Raw genomic sequence first — 24,647 nt, 5'->3', positions numbered from 1 at the left:
TACACAGCCTGGAAGTGTGTTTTGGGTCATTGTCCTGTTGAAAAATAAATGATAGTCCTAATAAGCGCAAACCAGATGGGATGGCATATCGCTGCAGAATGCTGTGGTAGCCATGCTGGTTAAGTGTGCCTTGAATTCTGTCTGGTGACACAGACAGTGTCACCAGCAAAGCACCCCCACACCTCCTCCTCCTTGCTTCACAGTGGGAACCACACATACAGAGATCATCTGTTCAACTACTCTGTGTCTCACAAAGACATGGCGGTTGGAATCAAAAATCTTACATTTGGACTCATCAGACCAAAGGACAGATTTCCATCGGTCTAATGTCCATTGCTCATGTTTCTTGGCCCAAGCAATTTTCTTGTTCTTATTGGTGTCCTTTAATAGTGGTTTCTTTGCAGCAATTCGACCATGAAGGCCTGATTCCCACAGTCTCCTCTGAACAGTTGATGTTGAGATGTGTCTGTTACTTGAACTCTGTGACGCATTTATTTGGGCTGCAACATAAGGTGCAGTTACCTCTAATTAACTTTTCCTCTGCAGCAGAGGTAACTCTGGGTCTTCCTTTCCTGTGACGGTCCTCATGAGAGCCATTTTCATCATAGCGCTTGATGGTTTTTGCGACTGCACTTGAAGAAACTTTAAAAGTTCTTGAAATTTTAGCTATTGATTGACCTTCATGTCTTAAAGTAATGATGGACTGTCCTTTCTCTTTGCTTATTTGAGCTCTTCTTGCCGTAATATGGACTTGGTCTTTTACCAAATATGGCTATCTTCTGTATACCACCCCTACCTTGTCATAGCACAACTGATTGGATCAAACTCATTAAGGAAATAAATTCCACAAATTAACTTTTAACAAGGCACACCTGTTAATTAAAATTAATTCCAGGTGACTACCTCATGAAGCTGGTTGAGAGAATGCCAAGAGTGTGTAAAGCTGTCATCAAGGCAAAGGGTGGCTACTTTGAAGAATCTAAAATCTAAAATATATTTTGATTTGTTTAACACTTTTTTGTTTACAACATGATTCCATATGTGTTATTTCATAGTTTTGATGTCTTCACTATTATTCTACAATATAGAAAATATTTTAAAAAATACTTGAGAATGAGTAGGTGTGTCCAAACGTTTGACTGGTTCAGTACATGACTGGTAAGGAGATATAAGGGGTCATATTCAATCAAACCCACAGTGCAGAACAATTATATTGTTCATGCGCTGCAACTTTTCATTAGACTACTGTTGAATAAAGCAAAAGATGAAGAGCTTTGCTTTTGGCTTCCCTTTATTCATTTTTATTTAACTTGGCAAGTCAGTTAAGAACAAATTCTTATTTACAATGACGGCCTACCCCGGCCAAAACCTAATGACGCTGGGCCAATTGTGCGCCGCCCTATGGGACTCCCAATCACGGCCGGTTGTGATACAGCCTGGAATCGAACCAGGGACTGTACAGAGATGCAGTGCCTTAGACCGTTGCACCACTCAGGAGCCCAAAAATTCCTCTGTAATATTGTCCACTTAATTGCAATATACTACTCTTTTACTTTCAAATCGTTATTTTCTGTTTCATATGGCATCGATGAACATTGGCACAAAATAGGACACCACTTGACAGAGTTATCTCCACAGGGTGGCGCTGTTTTAACACGCGTGTGGTTGAAACAGAGCAAGGGCACGTCACACCGAATTTTCATAGGCTGCTGCCGGGTTGTCACTAGAAACCACAGCCACAAAGTCAAACATGAAAACAACATCTTGCTTTTTGGTCTTAATTTGAGGTTAGGTTAAGGCTTAAGGTTAGCAGTGTGGTTAGAGTTAAGTTTACGTTTAAAATACGACTTTAAGAATATACATTGTAGTAATAGGCGGGCTTTAGCCATAATGATTACTTTGTGACTGTGGCAACTAGTGAAGACCCTGCTGCTGCCCTACAAACACTGCAGCTGCAGTCTCGTCTCCTCCACCGTACTGTCTGTCGCACACATAGCCATGGCGGACAGTGCAAGCGAGAGCGACACGGACGGAGCAGGGAGTAGCTCGGCTACACCAATGTCATCATCCGCCTCAAATTTGACCAAACCGGGGGTAGTCATTTCACAGTTTCGATTAGAGGAGTTAACTAACCGATTAGCCTCACTACAACAGGAGAACAAAGTTCTTAAAATTGAGCTGGAGACGTTCAAACTCAAGTGCAAGGCACTACAGGGGGAGAATCGGGACCTGCGTAAAGCTAGCGTCACCATTGTGAGTAACTGGTGGTTTTTGTTGGTTAGCCTAGCTAGCTACATACAAAAAAAATCACCGAACGTTATACACGCACGTTAAACATACGAAATTGCAACCAGGTTAGCCAACTAACGTTAGCTAGCTACATACCTAGTAGCGTAATAAAGTCAACGTAGTTACGCTTGTTAAGAGGCTAGCTAGATAACTTAGCTAGTTTAGCGAGCTAGCATAGCTAGTTGGTTAGCTAACGTTAGCTGGGTAACGCGTTTTGTTTTGGTGATAACTTAACGTAGTTTTATTAGCTTGCTAGTCAATGTCCTGTTGTGAATTTGCAAACACCAATCCATTTGACAAATGGTGACCAAGAAGTTGACGTTTGTATCTAACTAACGTTAGAATAATGTTAGCTGTGTCATCTAAACTAGCCAACTAGTCCGCTATTATGAGGCTTTGGGTTTTCATCGTTATTTATTTTTGTGCTTAACGTTACATATACCCCTTGACACAACCGTTGAATTTATAATAAATCATAACCTAGTTAGTTCAACAACACCTAGTATGCCTGTTTTAAGCATCAGTAGACTGACATGGATTTCCTTTCTCCTCGTTCCCCTATTTTGTGCCTCCACCACCCCCTTTTCTGTCTCTGCTTTCCTCGCCATGACAGTTGACAGTACAACATGTTTTTTATAGGTAGTTTCTCAACGTCAGTCACTCATTCAGTTAGTGCAATAGGCTACTTCTTGAGTCATTGATATGGGGGGTGGACTATCTGCTTCCTCTCTAGCTGACAGACCTTTAATGCAGCAAATCTGCACAGTGCTATTCCTTGTTTTTGTTAAGATACTACTGCGCCAATTAGAAAGCCATCAGCTTTATGAATAAGAATCCCATATTTTAGCAGAGACAGCTGTGAGCTGAGCAGTGTGGTAGAAGCTGACATTCGATTGGCAAAAACAAATCACTTCATATGTTGTCATTGTTACCCAGTGCAACAAAAAAAATAAGTGTCCCATAACACATTTATGCCATGTATTCCGTGAGCCATTTTGTTGTGAATGCTGCACTGATATTTTTGGTACATTTTGTCCTCTGTGACTGCAGCAAGCCAGGGCTGAGCAGGAGGAGGAGTTCATCAGCAATACCCTGTTCAAGAAGATCCAGGCCCTGCAAAAAGAGAAGGAGACCCTCGCTGTTAACTATGAGAAAGAGGAGGAATTTCTCACCAATGAACTGTCAAGAAAACTCATGCAAGTGAGTGACAGCTGGAAAATAACTGACTCTGGGGCATTTAACTTATGCCAAGTATTTGTCACAATGTCAACCTAAGGTTGTGTGTTTGAGTCAAGAACCAACAGCATTGGTTCTTAACTCAAGTTATTTTATTAACCGACCTCATCACTGCTCTAAATGACTCGACTGACTACTCCTATTCCTGGTTTAGGCTATTTGGTCTCTTTTGCAACTGACCCACATTTTGCCTCAGCTCCATTACCAATATGAGCGATTGACCTTTGTAGTACTGACAAATGGTTTGATGTACAAAGAAGAAGCATGAATCTCACTGGACCACTCGTGTGTTTTAACAAACCCAGGTTAAAGGTCAGACAGTCTAGAGGCGCTTGTTATCTGTCCTGTTTCATAACATAAAATAGGCCCACTTCTGTTCCTATACTTTAGTGTCGACGGACGCTCCTTAGCACATGTTCCCCTCACTGTGTCGTCATAAAACATGGACTTGTCTAACACTTTTTCCCATGAATTTCATGTCAGTGGCCTGCACCAGGCTAGAACAACAATGCTAATGTGGATTTAAACTAGCAACCCTGTTCTACAACACCCTAGGCTTCAACAGTAAATAGTGGTTCATAGTATTAGTATTTTCAGTGGTATAGGCTACTACTACTATAAGGACAGGGCTGCCTCTACCAGGGGTGGGCAATCATTTTGGGAAGAGGGCCACAGGGATTTCGAAATTCAACGGAGGGCCGCACAGATTTTTCTTTGACCGATTTGTTAGTCAATCTATTTGCAGGGGCCAGAGACTGGGCAGTTATTTGAAAATAGATGGGTCCGTTATAATTTCTACATACAGTACCAGTCAAAAGTTTGGACACCTGCTCATTCAAGGGTTTTTCTACATTGTATAGCATAATTGGCCAGCAGCATACCACTCTGCATCCCACTGCTGGCTTGTTTCTGAAGCTAAGCAGGGTTGGTCTTGCATGGGAGATCAGATGTAAGTTGTGTTGGAGGGACAGTAGGAGGCACCCTTTCCACTGGTATAAAAAAATATATATCCCAATTCCCCAGGACAGTGATATGGGACATTGCCCTGTGTAGAGTGCTGTCTTTCGGGTGGGAAGTTAAACGGGTGTCCTGACTCTGTGTTCACTAAAGAGCTCATGGTACTTATCGTAAGAGTAGGGGTGTTAACCCTGGTGTCCTGGCAAAGTTCCCAATCTGGCCCTCATACCATCATGGTCACCTAATCCTCCCAGGGTTTACAATTGGCTCATTCATCCCCCCTCCCCTCTCCCCTGTAACTATTCCCCAGGTCATTGCTGTAAATGAGAATGTGTTCTCAGTCAACTTACCGGGTTACATAAAAAAATAATAGTGCAGACAACAACTATGAAATAGCACATATGGAATCATGTAGTAACCAAAAAGTGTTAAACAATTCAAAATATCTTTTAGATTCTTTAAAGTAGCCACCCTTTGCCTTGATGACAGCTTTGCACACTCTTGGTATTCTCTCAACCAGCTTCATGAGGAATGCTTGAAGTATTTCTCACATGCTGAGCACTTGTTGGTTGCTTTTCCTTCACTCTGCGGTCCAACTCATCCCAAACCATCTCAATTGGGTTGAGGTCGGGTGATTGTGGAGGCCAGGTCATCTGATGCAGCACTCCATCACTCTCCTTGGTCAAATAGCTCTTACACAGCCTGGAGGTGTGTTGGGTCATTGTCCTGTTGAAAAAGAAATTATAGTCCCACTAAGCTCAAACCAGATGGGAATGTGTTTCGCTGCAGAGTGCTGTGGTAGCCATGCCGGTTAAGTGTGCCTTGAATTCTAAGTAAATCACAGACAATGTCACCAGCAAAGCACCCCCAAACCATAACACCACCTTCTCCATGCTTCACGGTTGGAACCACATGTGCGGAGATCATCCATTCACTTACTCTGTGTCTCACAAGGACACGGCCGTTGGAACCAAAAATCTCCAATTTAGACTCATCAGACCAAAGGACAGATTTCCACTGGTTTAATGTCCACTGCTCGTGTTTCTTCGCCCAAGCAAGTCTCTTCTTATTGGTGTCCTTTTAGTGGTGGTTTCTTTGCAGCAATTCAACCATGAATGCCTGATTCACGCAATCTCCTCTGAACAGTTGATGTTGAGATGTGTCTGTTACTTTTTATTTGGGCAGCAATTTGAGGTGAGTTAACTAATGAACTGATCCAGAGGTAACTATGGGTCTTCCTTTCCTGTGGCGGTCCTGAGAGCCAGTTTCATCATAGCACGTGACGGTTTTAGCGACTGCACTTGAAGAAACTTTCAAAGTTCTTGAAATGTTCTGTATTGACTGACCTTCATGTCTTAAAGTAATGATGGACTGTCGTTTCTCTTTGCTTATTTGAGCTGTTCTTTTAGGGCTATCTTCTGTATACCACTCCTACCTTGTCACAACACAACTGATTGGCTCAAACACATTAAGTTAAGAAATTCCATAAATTAACTTTTAATAAAGCACACCTGTTAATTGAAATGCATTCCAGTTGACTACCTCATGAAGCTGGTTGAGAGAATGCCAATTGTGCAAAGCTGTCAAGGCAAAGGGTTGCTATTTTGAAGAATCTCAAATAAAAAATATATTTTGATGTAACACTTTTTTTGTTTACTACATGATTACATATGTGTTATTTCATAGTTTTGATGTCTTCACTATTATTCTACAATGTAGAAAATAGTAAAAATAAAGAAACTCTGGAATGAGTAGGTGTGTCCAAACTTTTGACTGGTACTGTACTTTGTATCTCGTTTTAGACTTTGTAACCCAGAGTGGATTTTTGAAGTCCCGTGCAGGCCACATTTAATCGGCTTGGTGGGCTGGATGCAGGCCGCAGTTTGCCCACCCCCTAGCATAACCCCTACATCAGTGGTTCTCAAACCTCTCCTCTGGGACACATTCTGTTTATTTGAACTTTTCCAGAGCTAGCACACCTGATTCAACTTGCCAACTAATTATCAAGCCCATGACTAGGTAAATCAGGTGAGCTAGTTCAGGGCTACAACAAAATTGTGAAACGTCTGGGGGTCCCCATTGAGAGGTTTGAGAGCCACTGCCCTAGAAGTACTGTATTCACCTTCAAATACAGGCTTCTATGGCTGTGTTTAAACAGGCAGCCCAATTCTCATTTTTATTTCACTAATTGGTCTTTTGACCAATCAGATCAGCTCTTTTGCCAGTAATTGGGCAAAAGATCAGAATTGGGCTGCCTGTGTAAATGCAGCTTATGATGCTGCCCCTTTCTAAACTGTTATGAGGCTTCATAAGTCACATTTATCTTCAAACAAACTCTTAGCTCTTGTTGTTAGTAAGATGGTATGCATGGCATCCAGTGGGTTTTCAGGCCAATCGAAGAGAAAAGTTGTTGACATTCGATGTTGCCTGAAGCTGTTGATCATCTTTGGGAATACTGGCTGCACACTCCAGTCCTTTCTGTTGTGGTGTTTCTATGTTGTGGCCCAGGTAGCTTAGTGGTTAGACTGTAGGGGCAGTAACCGAAAGGTTGTTAGCTTGAATCAAGGTGAAAATAAATCTGTCTGTGCCCTTGACCAAGGCACTTAACCCTGATTGCTCCAGGGTCGCCATTGATAATGGCAGACCCTGGCCGTGACGGTGTCTTAGGGGGAGTTGGGATATGCAAAAAAAATAAAAACATTTCCAATTCACACATCCAAATTAATACACACTTATACATATGTGAAATACAACCAATCTAAACACCCACCAAATTATAATAAAAGTCTGTGGCTCGATGAAATAGGCCAGTCTCTGCGGGGTGTACACTGACTGACTGTTCTTCTGAAGTTAGGGTCCACTGTACTGTAGAAATAGGCTACGGTTAGGCTGTCAAATGGCCTCTAGCACTCAACTAAAATAGCTCAACCCCCTGTTTTATTCATTTGTTTGTTTTATTTTGACCTGATGATTGGTCAGTATTCGTTAGATATTAGCAAATTGGGCCTAATAAAAAAACATCTACATAATCCATCACACAGTCGTCTTATTTTTAACAAGCCATGAGCCGCACCCTTTGGTTACTTTGGCTGCTTTGGGCAATATCTAGCTGCACCGTCGCCATTTCGCGAGACGTTCTTCACCAGATCACAATCGGAGACAAGCAGTACCAACCCTTTACCATCTCTATAACACGGACCAATCAACATGTATCCACAGTGCTCTAATGCCAGTCTTTTCAGTGGTTGCAATTACTTGCATTGATTTCTCCTCCCCTTTTCCTCCTACAGTTACAACATGAGAAGGCTGAGTTGGAACAGCACTTGGAGCAGGAGCAGGAGTTCCAGGTCAACAAACTGATGAAGAAGATCAAGAAAATGGAGAACGACACAATATCAAAGCAGCTCACCTTGGAGCAGGTACAGTGACATTATAATGACAACACAGGCAGCTGGTGGCACCTTAATTGGGGAGTACGTGCTCATAGTGTTGTTTGGAAAATAATGAATAGAATGGTTTTAAATGCATCAAAACACAATAGTTTCCATGGTTTTGATACCATTCCAGTCACACCATTCCAGCCATTTGTCTGAGCTGTCCTCCCCTCACCAGCCTCCAGTGAATGGTGCAATGACATCGTCTTGGTGCAGCTGAGTCTACTCTGAGGACATGAGGACAAACTTTAAACATCATGTCAGCACTGCCACTTAAGAGCAAGTGCCATTACCGTGCTGGGGATGTATATGTTTTTTGTGTGTGGGTGTGCATTTCTTTGTGCAAGATGTTCTGAAACGGAATATCTATTTTCTGTGTTCCCTTTCTTTCCAGCTAAGGCGTGAGAAGATTGACCTCGAAAACACATTAGAGCAAGAACAAGAGGCTCTTGTCAATAGACTGTGGAAGCGCATGGACAAATTGGAGGCAGAGAAAAGGTAGGATTTTATTATGTAACCGTATATTCTTTAGGAGTAGAGTAGTATGTGCACATCCAGAGAGATCTCGGTGCTGGATTCAGTGAATGGTTGAAAGTAAACAAAATGAACCTTCATATTACTGTTGTATGCTCTTCAATGATTATCTTTATTAGGAAAGTAGTAATAATATATCGAATGGCTCTCTCCATCTTCCCTTACTGGCGGATCTGTTAACTTTGACAGAATCCTCCAGGAGAAGTTGGACCAGCCTGTGTCTGCTCCTCCCTCTCCCAGGGATGTTTCCATGGAGATCGACTCTCCGGAGAACATGATGCGGCATATCCGCTTCCTGAAGGACGAGGTGGAGAGACTGAAGAAGAGCCTCCGTACCACCGAGCTGCAGCGTGAGTGTCAAAGGCCGTTGGTCAACAGTGAACTCATCATGACGTGACCTAGTTTCGTAGAACCCATAAAAATTCGGAAAAGCTTTGGTCCTCAAGAAGAGCTACAGTCAGTTATTTTCATTTTGTTCACTGATTGTTTCACGTGATCTTAGAACACCAGTGGTAGGTCACCGTAGAGTACTCCTCTTTTTACAGATACATGTCTATCATGTGTTTGAAAAGTCCATACACTTTAATTTAATTCAATTTGGGAACGATTAGTTCTACTACCACTCAAACAGATGTGGACACACTAGGGCTGACCCCATTTAGTCGACTTGTCGATTGTTTGGTTGATAGGCTGTTTGTTGATCGAGAATTCTTGGGTCGAGCAGTAGCAGTAAAATAAATAATAATTGTGTTCAAGACACCTGTCTGATTTTCACTCCTGTCTGAGTGGACTGATCCATTGTGGAGGCTGTAGGGATGGCACAGTCCATCAGTCTAAGAAATGTGCTGCAGAAATTGTATGTGGTGGTTAAATTATGTAAGAACAATGGTGCAACACAAAGAAAAAATAATATTATTTTATAAAAATGCGCTTTCTCCCGCATTGGATAGTGGTTGCTGTCTGCGATTCTGAAACGCTGTTGAATTGGTGCCTTTTCCTAGACCATGTTGCTGTGTGCATAATAACAAAATTAACCTGCATCTTGGTGTTGAGAACAATTCGGCAGCAGCATAGTTAGGAGACGAGAAAACAGCCCTTGCCTTGATTGTCTAAGAAAAGTGAGGAGAGACGAAACCCCAACTTAATTAGGTCTATAATCAATAGCCTAACTGTTAAATGTTACTGGCTTTATAAATCATCCATATACTGTACCAGTCAACAGTTTGGACACACCTACTCATTCAAGGGTTTTTCTTTATTTTTACTATTTTCTACATTGTAGAATAATAGTGAAGACATTAAAACTATGAAATAACATATGGAATCATGTAGTAACCAAAATAGTGTTAAACAAATCAAAATATATTTTAGATTCTTCAAAGTAGCCACCCTTTGCCTTGATGACATCTTTACACACTCTCACAAAAACACGGCGGTTGGAACCAAAAATCTAAAATTTGGACTCATCAGACCAAAGGACAGATTAATGCCATTGCTCATGTTTCTTGGCCCAAGCAAGTCTCTTCTTCTTATCAATGTCCTTTAGTAGTGGTTTCTTTGCAGCAATTCGACCTTGAAAGCCTGATTCACGCAGTCTCTTTTCTGAACAGTTGATGTTGAGATGTGTCTGTTACTTGAACTCTGAAGCATTTATTTGGGCTGCTTCTGAGGTGCAGTTAACTTTAATCAACTTATCCTCTGCAGCAGAGGTAACTCTGGGTCTTCCTTTCCTGTGGCGGTCCTCAAGAGAGCCAGTTTCATCATGGTGATTGATGGTTTTTGCGACTGCACTTGAAGAAACGTTCAAAGGTCTTGACATTTTCCCTATTGACTGACCTTCATGTATTAAAGTCTTTTCTCTTTGCTTATTTGAACTGTTTTTGCCATAATATGGACTTGGTCTTTTACCAAATAGGGCTATCTTCTGTATACCACCCCAACATAGTCACAACACAACAGATTGGCTCAAACGCGTTAAGAAGGAAAGAAATTCCACAAATTAACTTTTAACAAGGCACACCTGTTAATTGAAATGCATTCCAGGAGACTACCTCATGAAGCTTGTTGACTGAATGCCAAGAGTGTGCAAAGCTGTCATCAAGGCAAAGGGTGGCTACTTTGAAGAATCTCAAATCTAAAATATATTTTGATTTGTTTAACACTTTTTTTGGTTCCCACATGATTTCAGAGTTTGTCTTCACTATTATTCTATAGTGTAGAAAATAGCAAAAAATAAAGAAAAACCCTGGAATGAGTAGGTGTCCAAACTTAACTGGTACTGTGTATCTACAGAAATGAGACTGATCCTGCTTCTGTTGCCTGATTAAACACTCAATAGCCTGATTCCGTGAGCACCGAGCCTAACGCAACAATTTCACAAATTCAGCTGTTTTTGATCTTTGCTATGCTGTAATAAAGGCTTTGCACTTATTTTTTAGACCATGGTATTATTTATAATTTATTTAGTGTTTACGGTTTTCCAAATTGTCAAATTATATTTATAATAATAATAATAACCATCTTTCCGTCATCTCCTGTTATTGTCATTATTATCATCATAATAAAAAGTAATGTCATTATCTTTAGTAGGTTTAATATAGCAGCCTTGTATAACCACCATTGAGGTGTAGGCCTAAGAGGGCATCCTGTTTAGTCTTAATACCGTAACTTACTTCGGCCTATATTTCAATACTTATGTAGGCTAGTGTATCAATCATTCATTCATTTGTTCATGTCATCACACAGAATACGAGTCATTCATGATGTAAAATGCAATCAAGCATTTTAGTTTTAAAATAACAAAGCGACCATTGAATAATTAGCGTTAACAATAAATAGGCCTAAACTGTTTCATTTAGAAAATTGCATTCATGAATGAATGTGACTGTTTTTAGTCTTTACTGTAATAAAGGCTTTACAAAAAAACGAAACAAACGTTACAACAGACTCTCTGGTACGCTTATAATGTGTTTATGTTGTTCCAAACAGTCAGATATTTTTTTGGAATCTAAAAGCACCTATTTGGCGCACACAATATGCACGCAAAGCTTGCGCCATACCTTATTTTTCTTGATCTCCTGTATTTTCCACAACTAGTCAAATTTATTCCACACATCAGACTTCCCCTGTACCTCCTGCACAACCAGTAAACATTCCCCCATTTCAAGTTTATTTTTCATGTCCTCTGCATCCATTTCAGAGTTTGCTATAACCAATTTATTTGTGATAATGATATGCTATAGGTCAGGCCGTATTGGTCACGTGCATGCGATGCATACATGTGTCACGTAAAGAGAGCAAGAGTTGAGGGAATAGGGAATGTTTTTCCTAAACAAATTAGGTAATTCTTTAACGTCACTATTCAGTCAGAAATGGCTGTAATTATGTTGCAGCTTCAGTAACGCGGACAGCGCTATACACACAGTTGATGTTCTGTGGTGGTTGCTGCAGCCACTAGAGGGAGCTGTCAGACCAATCTTTTGTTCGGTCTAAAGCCTTCTTTGACCAGGGCTGTGGCAAAAATAATACTAAGAAGCTGATGAAATCATGGGCTTTGTTACCTCATAATCCTTTTTTGTCATTAGAGACCATACGTGACCTATTTCACCTATTACTTTGAAACATGACGAACACAGTGTATTTAGGTGCAATAGCTGCTGTACTATAGCAATAAAAAGCACATTAAAAAAACACCAATGAAAGGCTAAGGAAAACAACTATTGAAGTGGTGCATTATAGAAAAGTACTTTTGGTAAGCACATTAATTATAATATTGTCTCAAAACTGTTGCGTCTTTGCTCTCTCAGAACAATACATTGTTGTGAAATGACTCATTTCTGTGTAATGATGATGCATTTAGTTTTTAATTAAACTTGATTTGTCCGTCCCCTCCCAGACACAGAGAAGCGGGCCCAGTACATTGAGGAGGAGCGACACATGCGTGAGGAGAACATCCGTCTGCAGAGGAAGCTGCAGAGAGAGATGGAGCGCCGCGAGGCCCTGTGTAGACAGTTATCTGAGAGCGAATCCAGTCTGGAGATGGATGACGAGAGGTAGACATGAAACAGCAACTCATTAAACACTCTGTTCCAACCTATGTTTAAGTTCTATTCTACGGTCAGCCATACATAGCCAAAAGTCAAATAAGCAACCCCACACTCTCACTTCCTCAATGTCACACTTGATACTCCAATGCTAGTACTTTCTGTTTCAGACAGCAAATCATTGCTCAAGGGATTGGGAGTGATATTTGTAGACATAAAATGATTATCTAAACTGGTCTTTTCCTCCCTCAGGTACTTCAATGAGATGTCAGCTCAAGGCTTGCGAGCACGGACGGTATCCAGTCCCATCCCATACACTCCTTCCCCCAGCTCCAGCCGACCCATATCACCTGGTACGTACAGTACAGGAATACCGTGGCCCACGTCCAACACCTCATAATTACACCCTGTTTTATGAATATCTATTATGTCACTGGTTGAAGGAAGAGAAAGAACCACGTCCATAAAGAGCACCATTGACTCTGACAGAGTTGTTGTATAATAGTGTGATATGAATAGGTGTATTATTTTATATTTAGTTACTCATTAAGTCATATTTTATCTATCGGTGTATCAGGAACTCTCTGTTCCAGTTTCATATATCCTTACTGATAATTTGCTGAATTTAAGGTCACCTTGGTACAAGTCCTGTCTTGGTTGCTACTTGTTTTGAACATTGGGTTAACAGGTATATCAAAACAATAACTCTATTCTTAAATGAGTTCAATTCAATTATATTTATATCCCTATCCCCAATCCCTAACCACATTTTTCCTTCTGAAAATGTCAAGTTTGACAGCTTCTAAAGTTAATACCAATTGAGGGAGAAATTAGTTTGTTTGGGTGACGTCCTTTGCCTGCAGCAAGTTACTTTTGAGTTTTCTTCTTAGCACATCCTGTTATGCAGAAAGAGAGCTCCTGCAACACCCAGACTCAGTATACAAGGCACCTCCTAAAAACCATGGTTCATGTTAACAGATCAGATGGAGTTTCTTTCTTTTTTTGTCCAGGAAATGTTTTCAGGGGTATAATTAAAGGTCTAATGCAGCCATTTTTATGTCAGTATCAAATCATTTCTGGGTAACAATTAAGTAGCTTATTGTGTTCAATTAAAATGGTCAGAAAGATACAAAAAATAGTTTCTTAGCAGAGGGCTATTTCTCAAACAAGAATTTTGCTAGCACTGTCTAGGAGGGTCTGAGTGTGGAGGGGAAAACAGAAAATTAGCTGTTATTGGCAGAGGTTTGGAACTCTTATTGTTCTAACTAATTTACCACCTGGTGACGTCACCATGGAAAGCCATAACGCCACCCCACCAAAACAAGCTGATTTCAGATGGTGTTTTCATACTTAAACTAGAAAGGCATTATCAATTTCACACTATTATTCCAACCTCATAGTGTGGAACTATATGTAAAACACAGGAAATCAAGTATTTGACTGCACTGGGCCTTTAAGACCATGGAGCTGAAGTTCCAGTGGGCTGCAAGGACTGTCGGTCTTCAAAACATCTTATTAGAGAACAGTTTTTTTTTTTTTCAGTAATGACATTGTGGTACTTCATGATATTAACTGGCTGAAAGGTTACATTGATCACAAGCAATAACTGCAGCCGCCCCTGAGGATTAGTCTCTCACCTTGTATCACCCAATTAGGCCTACGTTACAACACTCTGAGACAAACCACTGCCAATATCCAGTTGTGTATCTCCAAAGAGCAACATTTTACATTAAAGCTGCTCCAGAGAAGTAAGCGTAAGGATTCTCCAAAAATATGGCCAAAAATAGGGTAATAGGGTTTGATAAGACTCCATCATGGTAATTTGTCTTTTTATCTCTGACAGTCTGCAGTGTCAAACAGATGGAGACATAATGAGAGAGTGTTAGCTTGGGCTGAAAGCTATGCTAGACATGGCCCTAGAAACGCTAAGCAAGCCAGGTTACCAAGCTACACTGTGTTAGGCTTCTGACGCTAATGACCCAAAGTAGCTGGCTGGATGATCGCTGTGGCGTGCACCCAATTAGGAGTGTAAGTATAATGCCAGTTGTGGAAACCTAGTGAGTGCAGCAGCCCCAAATGCCCGTGTCATGTATTGATTGAAATGACCATGCTGTAACATGGTCAGCATGTTTCAACCAGCCTTTATGGTGTTTCCCAGCCACGTAGAGATCCTTAAACTTACTTTACTCACATTCATACCAAGTACATGCCACAGAAATACAGTTGCAGGCAAATATATTGGCACCCTTGTTTCCCAGTCATCTCTACGTGACGGAAACACCATAAAGGCTGGTTGAAACATGCTGACCATGTTACAGCATGGTCATTTCAATCAATACATTTCAATCAACACTCCAGAACAGTCCAGTGTTTCATCTTGAACCATTCCAGGGTGCTTTGGATGTGTGCTTGGGGTTGTTGTCCTGTTGGAAGACCCACAACCTTCAACAGACAGTTTTCTGACACTGGGTTGAACATTGCACTCCAAAACACCTTGATAATCTTCTGATTTCATGATGTATTGCACACGTTCAAGAGGCAGCAAATCAACCCAAGAGCATTATCTAACCTACATGCTTGATTGTAGGGAGGGTCTTCTTTTCTTTGAATGCTTCATTTGGTCATTGGTAAACCTGTATTTATTTTATTTTTTTACCCCTTTTTCTCCCCAATTTCATGGTATCCAATTGGTAGGGCTGGGCGATATGGCCAAAATAAACTCAGCAAAAAAAGAAACGTCCTCTCACTGTCAACTGCGTTCATTTTCAGCAACCTTAACCTTAACATGTGTAAATATTTGTATGAACATAAGATTCAACAACTGAGACATAAACTGAACAAGTTTGACAGACTAACAGAAATGGATTAATGTGTCCCTGAACAAAGGGGGGGTCAACATCAAAAATAACAGTCAGTATCTGGTGTGGCCACCAGCTGCATTAAGTACTGCAGTGCATCTACTACTCGTGGACTGCACCAGATCTGTCAGTTCTTGCTGTGAGATGTTACCCCACTCTTCCACCAAGGCACCTGCAAGTTCCTCACCCTCCGATCCAACAGGCCCCAGACGTGCTCAATGGGATTGAGATCCGGGCTCTTTGCTGGCCATGGCAGAACACTGACATTCCTGTCTTGCAGGAAATCACCCACAGAACAAGCATTATGGCTGGTGGCATTGTCATGCTGGAGGGTCATGTCAGGATGAGCCTGCAGGAAGGGTACCACATGAGGGAGGATGTCTTCCCTGTAACGCACAGCGTTGTGATTGCCTGCAATGACAACAAGCTCAGTCCGATGATGCTGTGACACACCGCCCCAGACCATGACGGACCCTCCACCTCCAAATCGATTCCGCTCCAGAGTACAGGCCTCGGTGAAACGCTCATTCCTTTGACGATAAACGCGAATCCGACCATCACCCCTGGTGAGACCAAACCGCAACTCGTCAGTGAAGAGCACTTTTTGCCAGTCCTGTCTGGTCAAGCGACAGTAGGTTTGTTCCCATAGGCGACGTTGTTGCCGGTGATGTCTGGTGAGGACCTGCCTTACAACAGGCCTGCAAGCCCTCAGTCCAGCCTCTCTTAGCCTATTGCGGACGGTCTGAGCACTGATGGAGGGATTGTGCGTTCCTAGTGTAACTCGGGCAGTTGTTGCCATCCTGTACCTGTCCCGCAGGTGTGATGTTCGGATGTACCAATCCTGTGCAGGTGTTGTTACACGTGGTCTGCCACTGCGAGGACAATCAGCTGTCCGTCCTGTCTCCCTGTAGCGCTGTCTTCGGCGTCTCACAGTACAGACATTGCAATTTATTTCCCTTGCCACATCTGCAGTCCTCATGCCTCCTTGCAGCATGCCTAAGGCACGATCACGCAGATGAGCAGGGACCCTGGGCATCTTTCTTTTGGTGTTTTTAGTAGCCTCTTTAGTGTCCTAAGTTTTCATAACTGTGACCTAAATTGCCTACCGTCTGTAAGCTGTTAGTGTCTTAACGACAGTTACACAGGTGCATGTTCATTAATTGTTTATGGTTCATTGAACAAGCATGGGAAACAGTGTTTAAACCCTTTACAATGAAGATCTGTGAAGTTATTTGGATTTTTACGAATTATTCTTGAAAGACAGGGTCCTGAAAAAGGGATGCTTATTTTTTTGCTGAGTTTATTATATCACAGTATTTTTTTTTTTTACAAATTGGACGGTATGACTGTATTTGACGGTATTTTTAGTTTTTGAATAATTAAAGTTCTACATTTGTTTTATGAGTAGTGAGTGATCCTAGGGTGGCAACACATACATTCTAAGTGATTTCAATTAGTCTTTCTCCATTCTGATTGTTTTATACTGTTCATTTCAACTTCAACCAAAACAAATTTCAGCACTTTTTAATAATTTCTGCATTTCCTGCACTCAATTGCAGTGGTGGAAAAAGTACCCAATTGTCATACTTCAGTAAAAAAGAAAGATACGTTAATAGAAAATTACTCAAGTGAAAGTCACCCAGTAAAATACTACTTGAGTAAAAGGCTAAAAGTATTTGGTTTTAAATATACTTTAGTGTCAAAAGTAAATGTAATTGATAAAATGTTCTTAAGTATCAAAAGTAAAAATATAAATAATTTCAAATTCCTTATATTAAGCAAACCAGGTGGCACCATTTTCTTGTTTTTATTTATTTACGGAAAGCCAGGGGCACTCTCCAACACTCAGACATAATTTACAAACAAAGTATTTGTGTTTAGTGAGTCCTCCAGATCAGAGGCAGTAGATGACCAGGGATGTTCTCTTGACAAGTGTGTGAATTGGACCATTTTCCTGTCCTGCTAAGCATTAAAAATGTAAGGAGTACTTTTAGGTGTCAGGGAATACGTATGGAGTAAAAAGTACAGTATTTTCTTTAATCTAGTGAAGTAAAAGTTGTGAAAAATAAAGTAGTAAAGTACAGATACCAAAAAAACTACTTAAGTAGTACTTGAAAGTATTTTTACTTAAGTACTTTACACCACCGCTCAATTGAGGTAATTTCCACACTGCCACGTAGGGCTGCACGATATGGGAAAATGATCTAGGACTTATTTTTAACCAAATGTTGCAATTGCAATTTGACATGCGATTTTGAGCAAACTGTTGGAATCATGGAAATAGAATGACTATTCTAATTCTATAGTTAGAATATAATAGTGGGCACTTTAAATAGTGTTTGAGATGACAATGAATTAAAATGCCAGGGAGGCGTTATTGTGACAGGGTAGAAACTAAAGTGTTGATACGTGTTTCCTAGGGAACCCTATAAACGTTGGCTACATTGCATGTTTTCTCTTAGCTACTTCATGTAGCTAACATATTCTTGCTTTGCATATTGCTCTTTTGATTTCGAATATACTGTTGCACAAACGACATGCTGATTTAGGTCTACACCATCACTGGTATTATCAGGCTGTATTAGCTAGCTACGTTTGCACTTAGTACATTTATTAGCTAGCTATTAGCATTAGCGGCTAACAATTAGCGTCTCACGAGATTTAGGGCAACTTGCTAAGAAAAGACAAACTAGCTGTTTGCTGATGTAAGAAACACAAACTAATAGTGTCATTATAGAACACTAGTGGATTTATATTAAGAAGCAAAGTGAAAACAGTATTGTTGTCAACAACATTGTTGCATGTGCTGCATTGACCATGCAGACTGAACGCAACGTCTTATGGTTGAACATCAAATGCGTTCCTTGAGTGACAGGGGGTGTGACTAGGTCTGTGTGGAAAGTGGCATGGAGAGAAAGAGCGGAGAGAGATGAACATTAGCGAAGTAAACTATAAAAAGTAAGCTATAAAAATTGACATTACACATTACGTATCACATTCAATAAACATTCAATAAACCAAACATTCAAATACCGGTATAGTAGGTAAAGTAAAAACCCAAACCGGTCCCTGCATCAATACCGGTATATCATAAAACACGGTATACCGCCCAGCCCTACCAATTGGTAGTTAGTCTTGTCTCATCGCTGCAACTCCGTATGGACTCGGGAAGAGGTGAAGGTTTACAGCCGTATGTCCTCCGAAACCCAACCAAGCCGCACTGCTTCTTGACACAATGTCCACTTAACCCGGAAGCCAGCCGCACTGTGTAAGAGGAAACGGCGTACACCTGGCAACCGTGTCAGCGTACACTGTGCCCGGCCCACCACAGGAGTCGCTAGTGCGCGATGGGACAAGGACATCCGGCCAAACCCGGATGACGCTGGGCCAATTATGCGCAGCCCCGTGGGTCTCCCGGTTGCAGACAGAGCCTGGACTCGAACCCAGAATCTCTAGTGGCACAGCTAGCACTGCGATGCAGTGCCTTAGACCACTGCACCACTCAGGAGGCCAGTCATTGGTAAACCTAAGAAGACCCCACTGCTGAAGGAGACACAAGAAAGCCTGATTTGAACTTTTCAAAAACCCACCTTAACAAGCCTAAATCCTGGGGGAAATGTTCTGTGGACTAATGAAACAAAATTAGAGCTCTTTGGCAATACAGATCAGCGCTGTGTTTACTGATGACCAAATTAAGCGTTCAATGAAAATAACACCCTCCCTACAATCAAACATGGGGGAGGTTCGATATTGCTGTGGCCTTGATTTGCTGCCTCTGGTATTGGGAGCCTTGAACCTGTGGAAGACATCCATTAAATCAGCAGATTAGCAAGCTGTTTTGGAGTGCAATGTTGAGTCTGATGTTTAACCTAGTGTCCAAAAACTGAGTCTCCATTGAAGGTTGTCTGTCTTAGAACAAGACAACCCAAACACACATCAAAAAGGAATGTTTCAATAAGAGGTTTTGGAGTGGCCAGCGAAGAGTCCAGATCTGAATCACATCCATAACCTATGGCAATAGCTGAAAACAGAAGTTGGAGTCATCCTTTAATAATTGAAGAATTAGAGCAGTTTGCTGTGGGCAAAATTGCCAGTTAAAAGGTGCAACAAGCTCATTAAGTGTCTGCAGTTATCTTGGCCAAAGGCTGTTCAACCAAGTACAAGCTCCGGGGTGCCAATAAGTTTGTCCATGCGATTTGTCTAAATAAAAAATGTAAACTTAGGTTTACAAAAATACAATTGGTTCTGCAATGTTGAAAATCCAATATCAAGGTGAGGGGACCAAACGTTCTCTTTTTTTTTTTCAATTTGAACTTGTTTTTTAAGAAATAGGGAATTATTCAACAGAAGTGCAAGGGTGCCAATATATTTTGCTACAACTGTACATGGAATTCAGAGACATAAAATACATTACAAACTAAATGGTTTTGTCTTCTTCCAGGTCTGTCATACGGTAGTCACACAGTTGGGTTCACTCCCCCGGCCACTCTGTCCAGAGCCGCCATCTCCCACTTCAACGCCCCAGCCCTGCACATCCACGGAGGATCCTCCCACGGCGTAGCAGTGAGTCTGCTTCACTCCTATCAGACCACCAATGGCCATCTAAACTAGCAAAACTAAGCTATATAATCTGCACAATGAAAAATAATGGGGGTGATTTGTTAAATGACTTAAATGTAAATGTAGATGGATGAATGCCAGTTATTCTCTAAAATGGCGCAGACAGCATTATCAGCTGGTACTAACACAAAAAGTCCCGGATCTAGATATCATGGGTGTGTGGTCGTGTACATTGATCCTTGCTGAGATGTAGCAATAGTGAAGAATGGATCTCCTACCAATTCCATGGAGAAGGGCTGGTGTAAGTGGGCCATTCATCTTTATGGTGGGCCATTAATCTTCATGAGTATCTTATCTGGGTCACATCTTAATTTGTTTGGTACAGTATAAAGCTCCTGTGTCCGTCATCTTACATGACTAGCCTTGATGGTATTCCACGTATGGTAGTTTTATTTGTCTCCCCCCCCAAGTATTCTGAGGAATAAATTAATTGTTGTTGAACATAACCTGGAGCTGTTTTTAGTCTTATCTTCCCACACATAATAGAGAGTCGCGTGATCATATAGCAAGGTTTGAAATAATTGTTTTAGTCAAATATTATATCTGTTTGGGATTCTTGCAGTCAATTTGCAATCTACAAATTATTTGTAATTATGTTCTGGACCCCCTCTGATCATGCGCTCAAGAAAAAAATTGTCCCGCTGCTGAATGATGATCCCCGGACTATATGAATGTTCTGTCAAATGAGGTCTTTTCAATAAACGTGCCAGGAGTCAGTCTGAGCCAGCAGATTTGTATGGTGTGCAGGGTTTTTTTCTGTATCAAAAAGGGGCATAGGTGGTGGGCGTGGTAATGGGTGAGGTCTGCGCAGCTGAATTTCTCGATGGCGGAGTAGAGAATTGTTTGCATTTTAAAGTTAATTTAATGTAATTCTACATATTCTGCCATGAGCTAAGAAAATGGTGCCCTTTTTAAAGCTAATTTCCTGCAATTCTATGCATTTTACCATGGCTAATGCTGTGTTCTTATGCTCAAACAAAACAATCAATACTGCTAAATTCATTGCTTGTGGAATTGAAGAATGCTCTTAATTTAAAAACTTGTATTTCAGTTCTCACACCGTTTGGCACAGTCTTGTGAGACCTCCCTGCCTGTGTTTATTTGTCCTCCCAGTGCCTGTTATCAACTCAGGAGGTCCTCTCCCAGTGCCAGCAGGGTGGTAATGACTGTGGTGGCGGCAGGGATCAGCCCAATCTGACACAGCTCCCTGTGACCTGTGTCTCCCGTTCAATCACTCATTACCACAGGCTTTAGGAAATTCCATTCCCTCTCACTTTCCTGTTACCGCTGTTCGGGTCACTCTGTCCCATCATTCATTCCATTGCTGCGCAAAAGGACCTGGGAGCAGCCTAAGGCAATATGGATTAGCCTATTAATTGCAAATTGGCACTGAAATATACCCAAGGTCTGAGTACTGAGTAGAACATTTTGTAATTACATCAGTGACTGTCTTCTGCAGAAGCCTCCGGCTCCATGTCAACATCCATCCAATTGGCGACCAGATTTTCATGCAAATATTCAAGAATCTGCATTAACAAAATATGCACATTTTCTCACCAGTGGTGTTTCCACTAAATGGATTTGTTGCGGATAATAATCAGTGCGTGATGATGTAGTGCACACACAATTAACTTTTTCGCTTATGCTTTCATGTACAGAATAAAAATCTGAAGTTCAATATGTTTCCATCGCATTTTCAACTCTACCAATAGTTTTGTCCAAAAACTGGTCCCGTGTGGCTCAGTTGGTAGAGCATGGTGTTTGCAATGCCAGGGTTGTGGGTTCGATTCCCACGGGGGACCAGTACGGGGAAAAAATGTATGAATTCACTTCTGTAAGTCGCTCTGGATAAGAGCGTCTGCTAAATGACTAAAATGTAAATGTAACTGTTGCGTTAAATATCAAATGTGCTCCCTCTGGTTTTAGCAGGTGTGCTCTAGCCAACAGCTCGCATATACAGTGGGGGAAGGCTAGTCTACATGATGAGATTATTATGGATTACAGCGAGAAAATGTATATTTGTCAAACAACAGTCAATGATCGATCATCATGTCACCAGAATACGACCCTCAATATTTATTGGTAAGGAGCATCAAGATCACTGTGCACTTTCACGGCCCTGTGAAGTTCATTTATTTCATCTGTAGCCTAATAAACTGCATGGTTTTCCGAGTTGTAGTGGGAGGACCACACAACATATCATCGCGTGACTCCAAGTTTACTTTGATATGATGGTTGTTATATCAATATTTGCGCGTAAAGGCATTTCTCGCATAATTCATTTTACAGTCACAAAAAGATCCCACCATATCGAACGAACAAATTCTGTCAGCATTTATAAAATTGTACCGAAATTCCTGTTTCTATCACAGCTGCCGTGATTTTTTACATTTTTATATATACGGTAGGACTTTACTTGCATAAACTGTGGATGGAAATGTGGGAGCCTAGTCTCTGTAAAGTGAAGCCATTCCCTGTGGTTATGGAGACCAGTTAAGTAACACTGATTTCCTGTGTCTGACTGGCTGCTGGGAGAAGTCACAGGAGTTCACCCTCCTTTCATCAGGTACCAGGTCCACACTCAGGGTTGAAACAGTTTTCAGCTCAGAGATGACTTTGTGAGCTGAACACTCTGCTTCTTTTCAGTGACTTGCGATCGCCCTTTGAAAAAGTGACACAAGCACTCTTTTTTTGTGTTTCCATGGTAACATTGAGTGCTCCAGAGATGAGCATTACTTTTTTTGTCAGCATGTGCCTCTGAAGTGTGTTGGTTTCTGGGTGGCAGCCGTCATTAGAGATCCTAGAGCTCATCAGTAGTAAGTGGTGGTGACAAGGTGCATCAGGCCAGCCACCCAGACACTCATCAAAGCCAGGGTGTATTCGCCAGCGCTTTGTCACCAGCAGTATTTGTTTATAACTCGCCAACGCTCACGCAAGAAGGGGAACTGTTTACGGAAAGGTAATTGAAGGTGTTCGATGTAATATAGAAGCTTTTCAGAAGGGGTCTTTTTTTTAAATGAGAATTGACGTGACTGAGTGTTTCTTATCGCCCTCTGTCTTCCCTCTTTTCTTCGAAACAGAGGCCCTCCCCAAGAAGAAGCACCAGCCCAGACAAATTCAAACGTCCGACACCGCCGCCCTCCCCCAACACGCAGCCAGGGGCGCAGCCTCTGCACCCGCTCCCCCCGCCAGCCCAGCCGATGGTCCAGTCCATGTCCTCTCCTGCAGCTATGTCGCAGCATGCAGCGCATCCCCCCTCCCAGCCTTAACATGTGCTATGCTACGCTACTTCGACAACCAGGGAGTTGAAACCCCACAGAGCTAGTTTCTATGAGCCGGCAGAAGACCTGAAGCAACATGGGGCGTTCTAAGGAATTTACTGACTTTAACTGCGCTTCTGGGATTTGTAGGCTGATATCTGTTCACCTTGTCTTGTACATGTTTGTTTTTTTTGCTTGGAACTGTTGACGATTGGAATTATTGTGGCGCTAACAACCAACACGTATGGTAACAATGTCTTGTAGTGGTGTTTGTCGGCTGGATGTGTTGGATCCCTTCCATGTCTGCAATACCACATTCCAACTGCAGTAATGTGCACACCCCACCCTCTTGTTCAAAAGCAACTTAAGCAATTGCATCCCAGTAAGAATCGCTTAAGTCGGTAAGATGTATTGTAAAAGAAAGCTCAGCTTTAGGAGTAACCCAGATATAGGGCATTGATGATGGGAGGGAGCTAGCGCAAAGATATGTTGACTTTTTGATTCTGAAAGACACTGCTTGCCACACTGCTCGTTTAAAAAAAAGAAAAAAAAAAAAAAAGATGGACACTGATACATAAACCACAGATAAATGTTGGCTTTTGAGGTATTCAAATGTAGTCTGAGGTGTTCCAATATATGTAGTCATGTACTCTTGCGTCTCTTTCTCTCTCTTCCACAGCTCTATCTCTGGTGTGGTTATAAAAGATTTTGTCATCCCTATGGAAATTCCTCATCAGACAAAAACGTAATGCTCTTTACACTAAATATACTGATAACATTCAAAATGAATGGTACTGTTGAATGACATTTCTATGTATGATTAAAAGCTCTTGAGAAGATGATTCTAATTTTAGTGTGTTGTACTTTGTTTTTACAATATGTGGCAACTGACTGTTGGTAATGTTTTCAGTTCTACTGGAGGTTGTCATGTGTGAACCAGTGAAAGACTGACAGTGTTTATCCTTCATTCTGCTCTATTTTTTATTTGAATACCAGCATTGAATACACACATAACCGTGGCTTATCTGAAGCATGCACTGTTCTGTAAAATCATGTGTTCCAGTCACACTTGTTTTTGGCATAAGCCTGAGCTGAACTTCACACAAGTTACGCAAGATGAACTTTTGACACTAATAAAGTAATTGACTGGAAATTATATGTTCAAAGGTGTGAATGTGTTATTGTGTCTGTGTAATGTCCTTAATGTCTTGCCCTTTGATTTCCATGATGGTTTCCAGATCAGAGTCCTAAAAACACACCCTCACTTCCAACATTCTAGTGTTTTCTTGGTGGCAGAGAACCTAGGCAATTAAATCTTACTCTGGCTTCAGCCAAATGCTATCCTACTCTGGCGAGGAACTATGTTATTCCCAATATCAGAACCACTTCAGACTGTTCAGTAATCCCCTTTTCTCT

The 24,647-nt window shown here is 41.4% G+C and overlaps 1 protein-coding gene across 1 annotated transcript; it reads left to right on the top strand.

The window, feature by feature from the left end:
* The first annotated feature begins 1,799 nt into the window (after positions 1-1,799).
* Positions 1,800-24,389, top strand: LOC115153281 (coiled-coil domain-containing protein 6). Its single transcript, XM_029698557.1, has 9 exons — positions 1,800-2,253; positions 3,340-3,489; positions 7,773-7,901; positions 8,311-8,414; positions 8,640-8,800; positions 12,346-12,502; positions 12,746-12,846; positions 19,793-19,914; positions 23,052-24,389. Exons 1-9 carry the CDS (start codon positions 1,999-2,001, stop codon positions 23,238-23,240), a joined length of 1,368 nt encoding a protein of 455 aa, XP_029554417.1. The 5' UTR covers positions 1,800-1,998; the 3' UTR covers positions 23,241-24,389.
* Positions 24,390-24,647: the final 258 nt, after the last annotated feature.

This window comes from Salmo trutta, chromosome 18, assembly GCF_901001165.1.
Source record: "Salmo trutta chromosome 18, fSalTru1.1, whole genome shotgun sequence".
NCBI classification, from domain to species: domain Eukaryota; kingdom Metazoa; phylum Chordata; class Actinopteri; order Salmoniformes; family Salmonidae; genus Salmo; species Salmo trutta.
This window is presented reverse-complemented; position numbering and strand designations above follow the sequence as displayed.

Excerpts from the sequence above, each read along its gene's own strand:
- LOC115153281 (XM_029698557.1), top strand. The coding sequence starts at position 1,999 with ATGGCGGACAGTGCAAGCGAGAGCGACACGGACGGAGCAGGGAGTAGC. Across the intron at positions 3,490-7,772 it reads TGTCAAGAAAACTCATGCAA|TTACAACATGAGAAGGCTGA; the intron begins GTGAGTGACAGC and ends TTCCTCCTACAG. Across the intron at positions 7,902-8,310 it reads AGCAGCTCACCTTGGAGCAG|CTAAGGCGTGAGAAGATTGA; the intron begins GTACAGTGACAT and ends CTTTCTTTCCAG.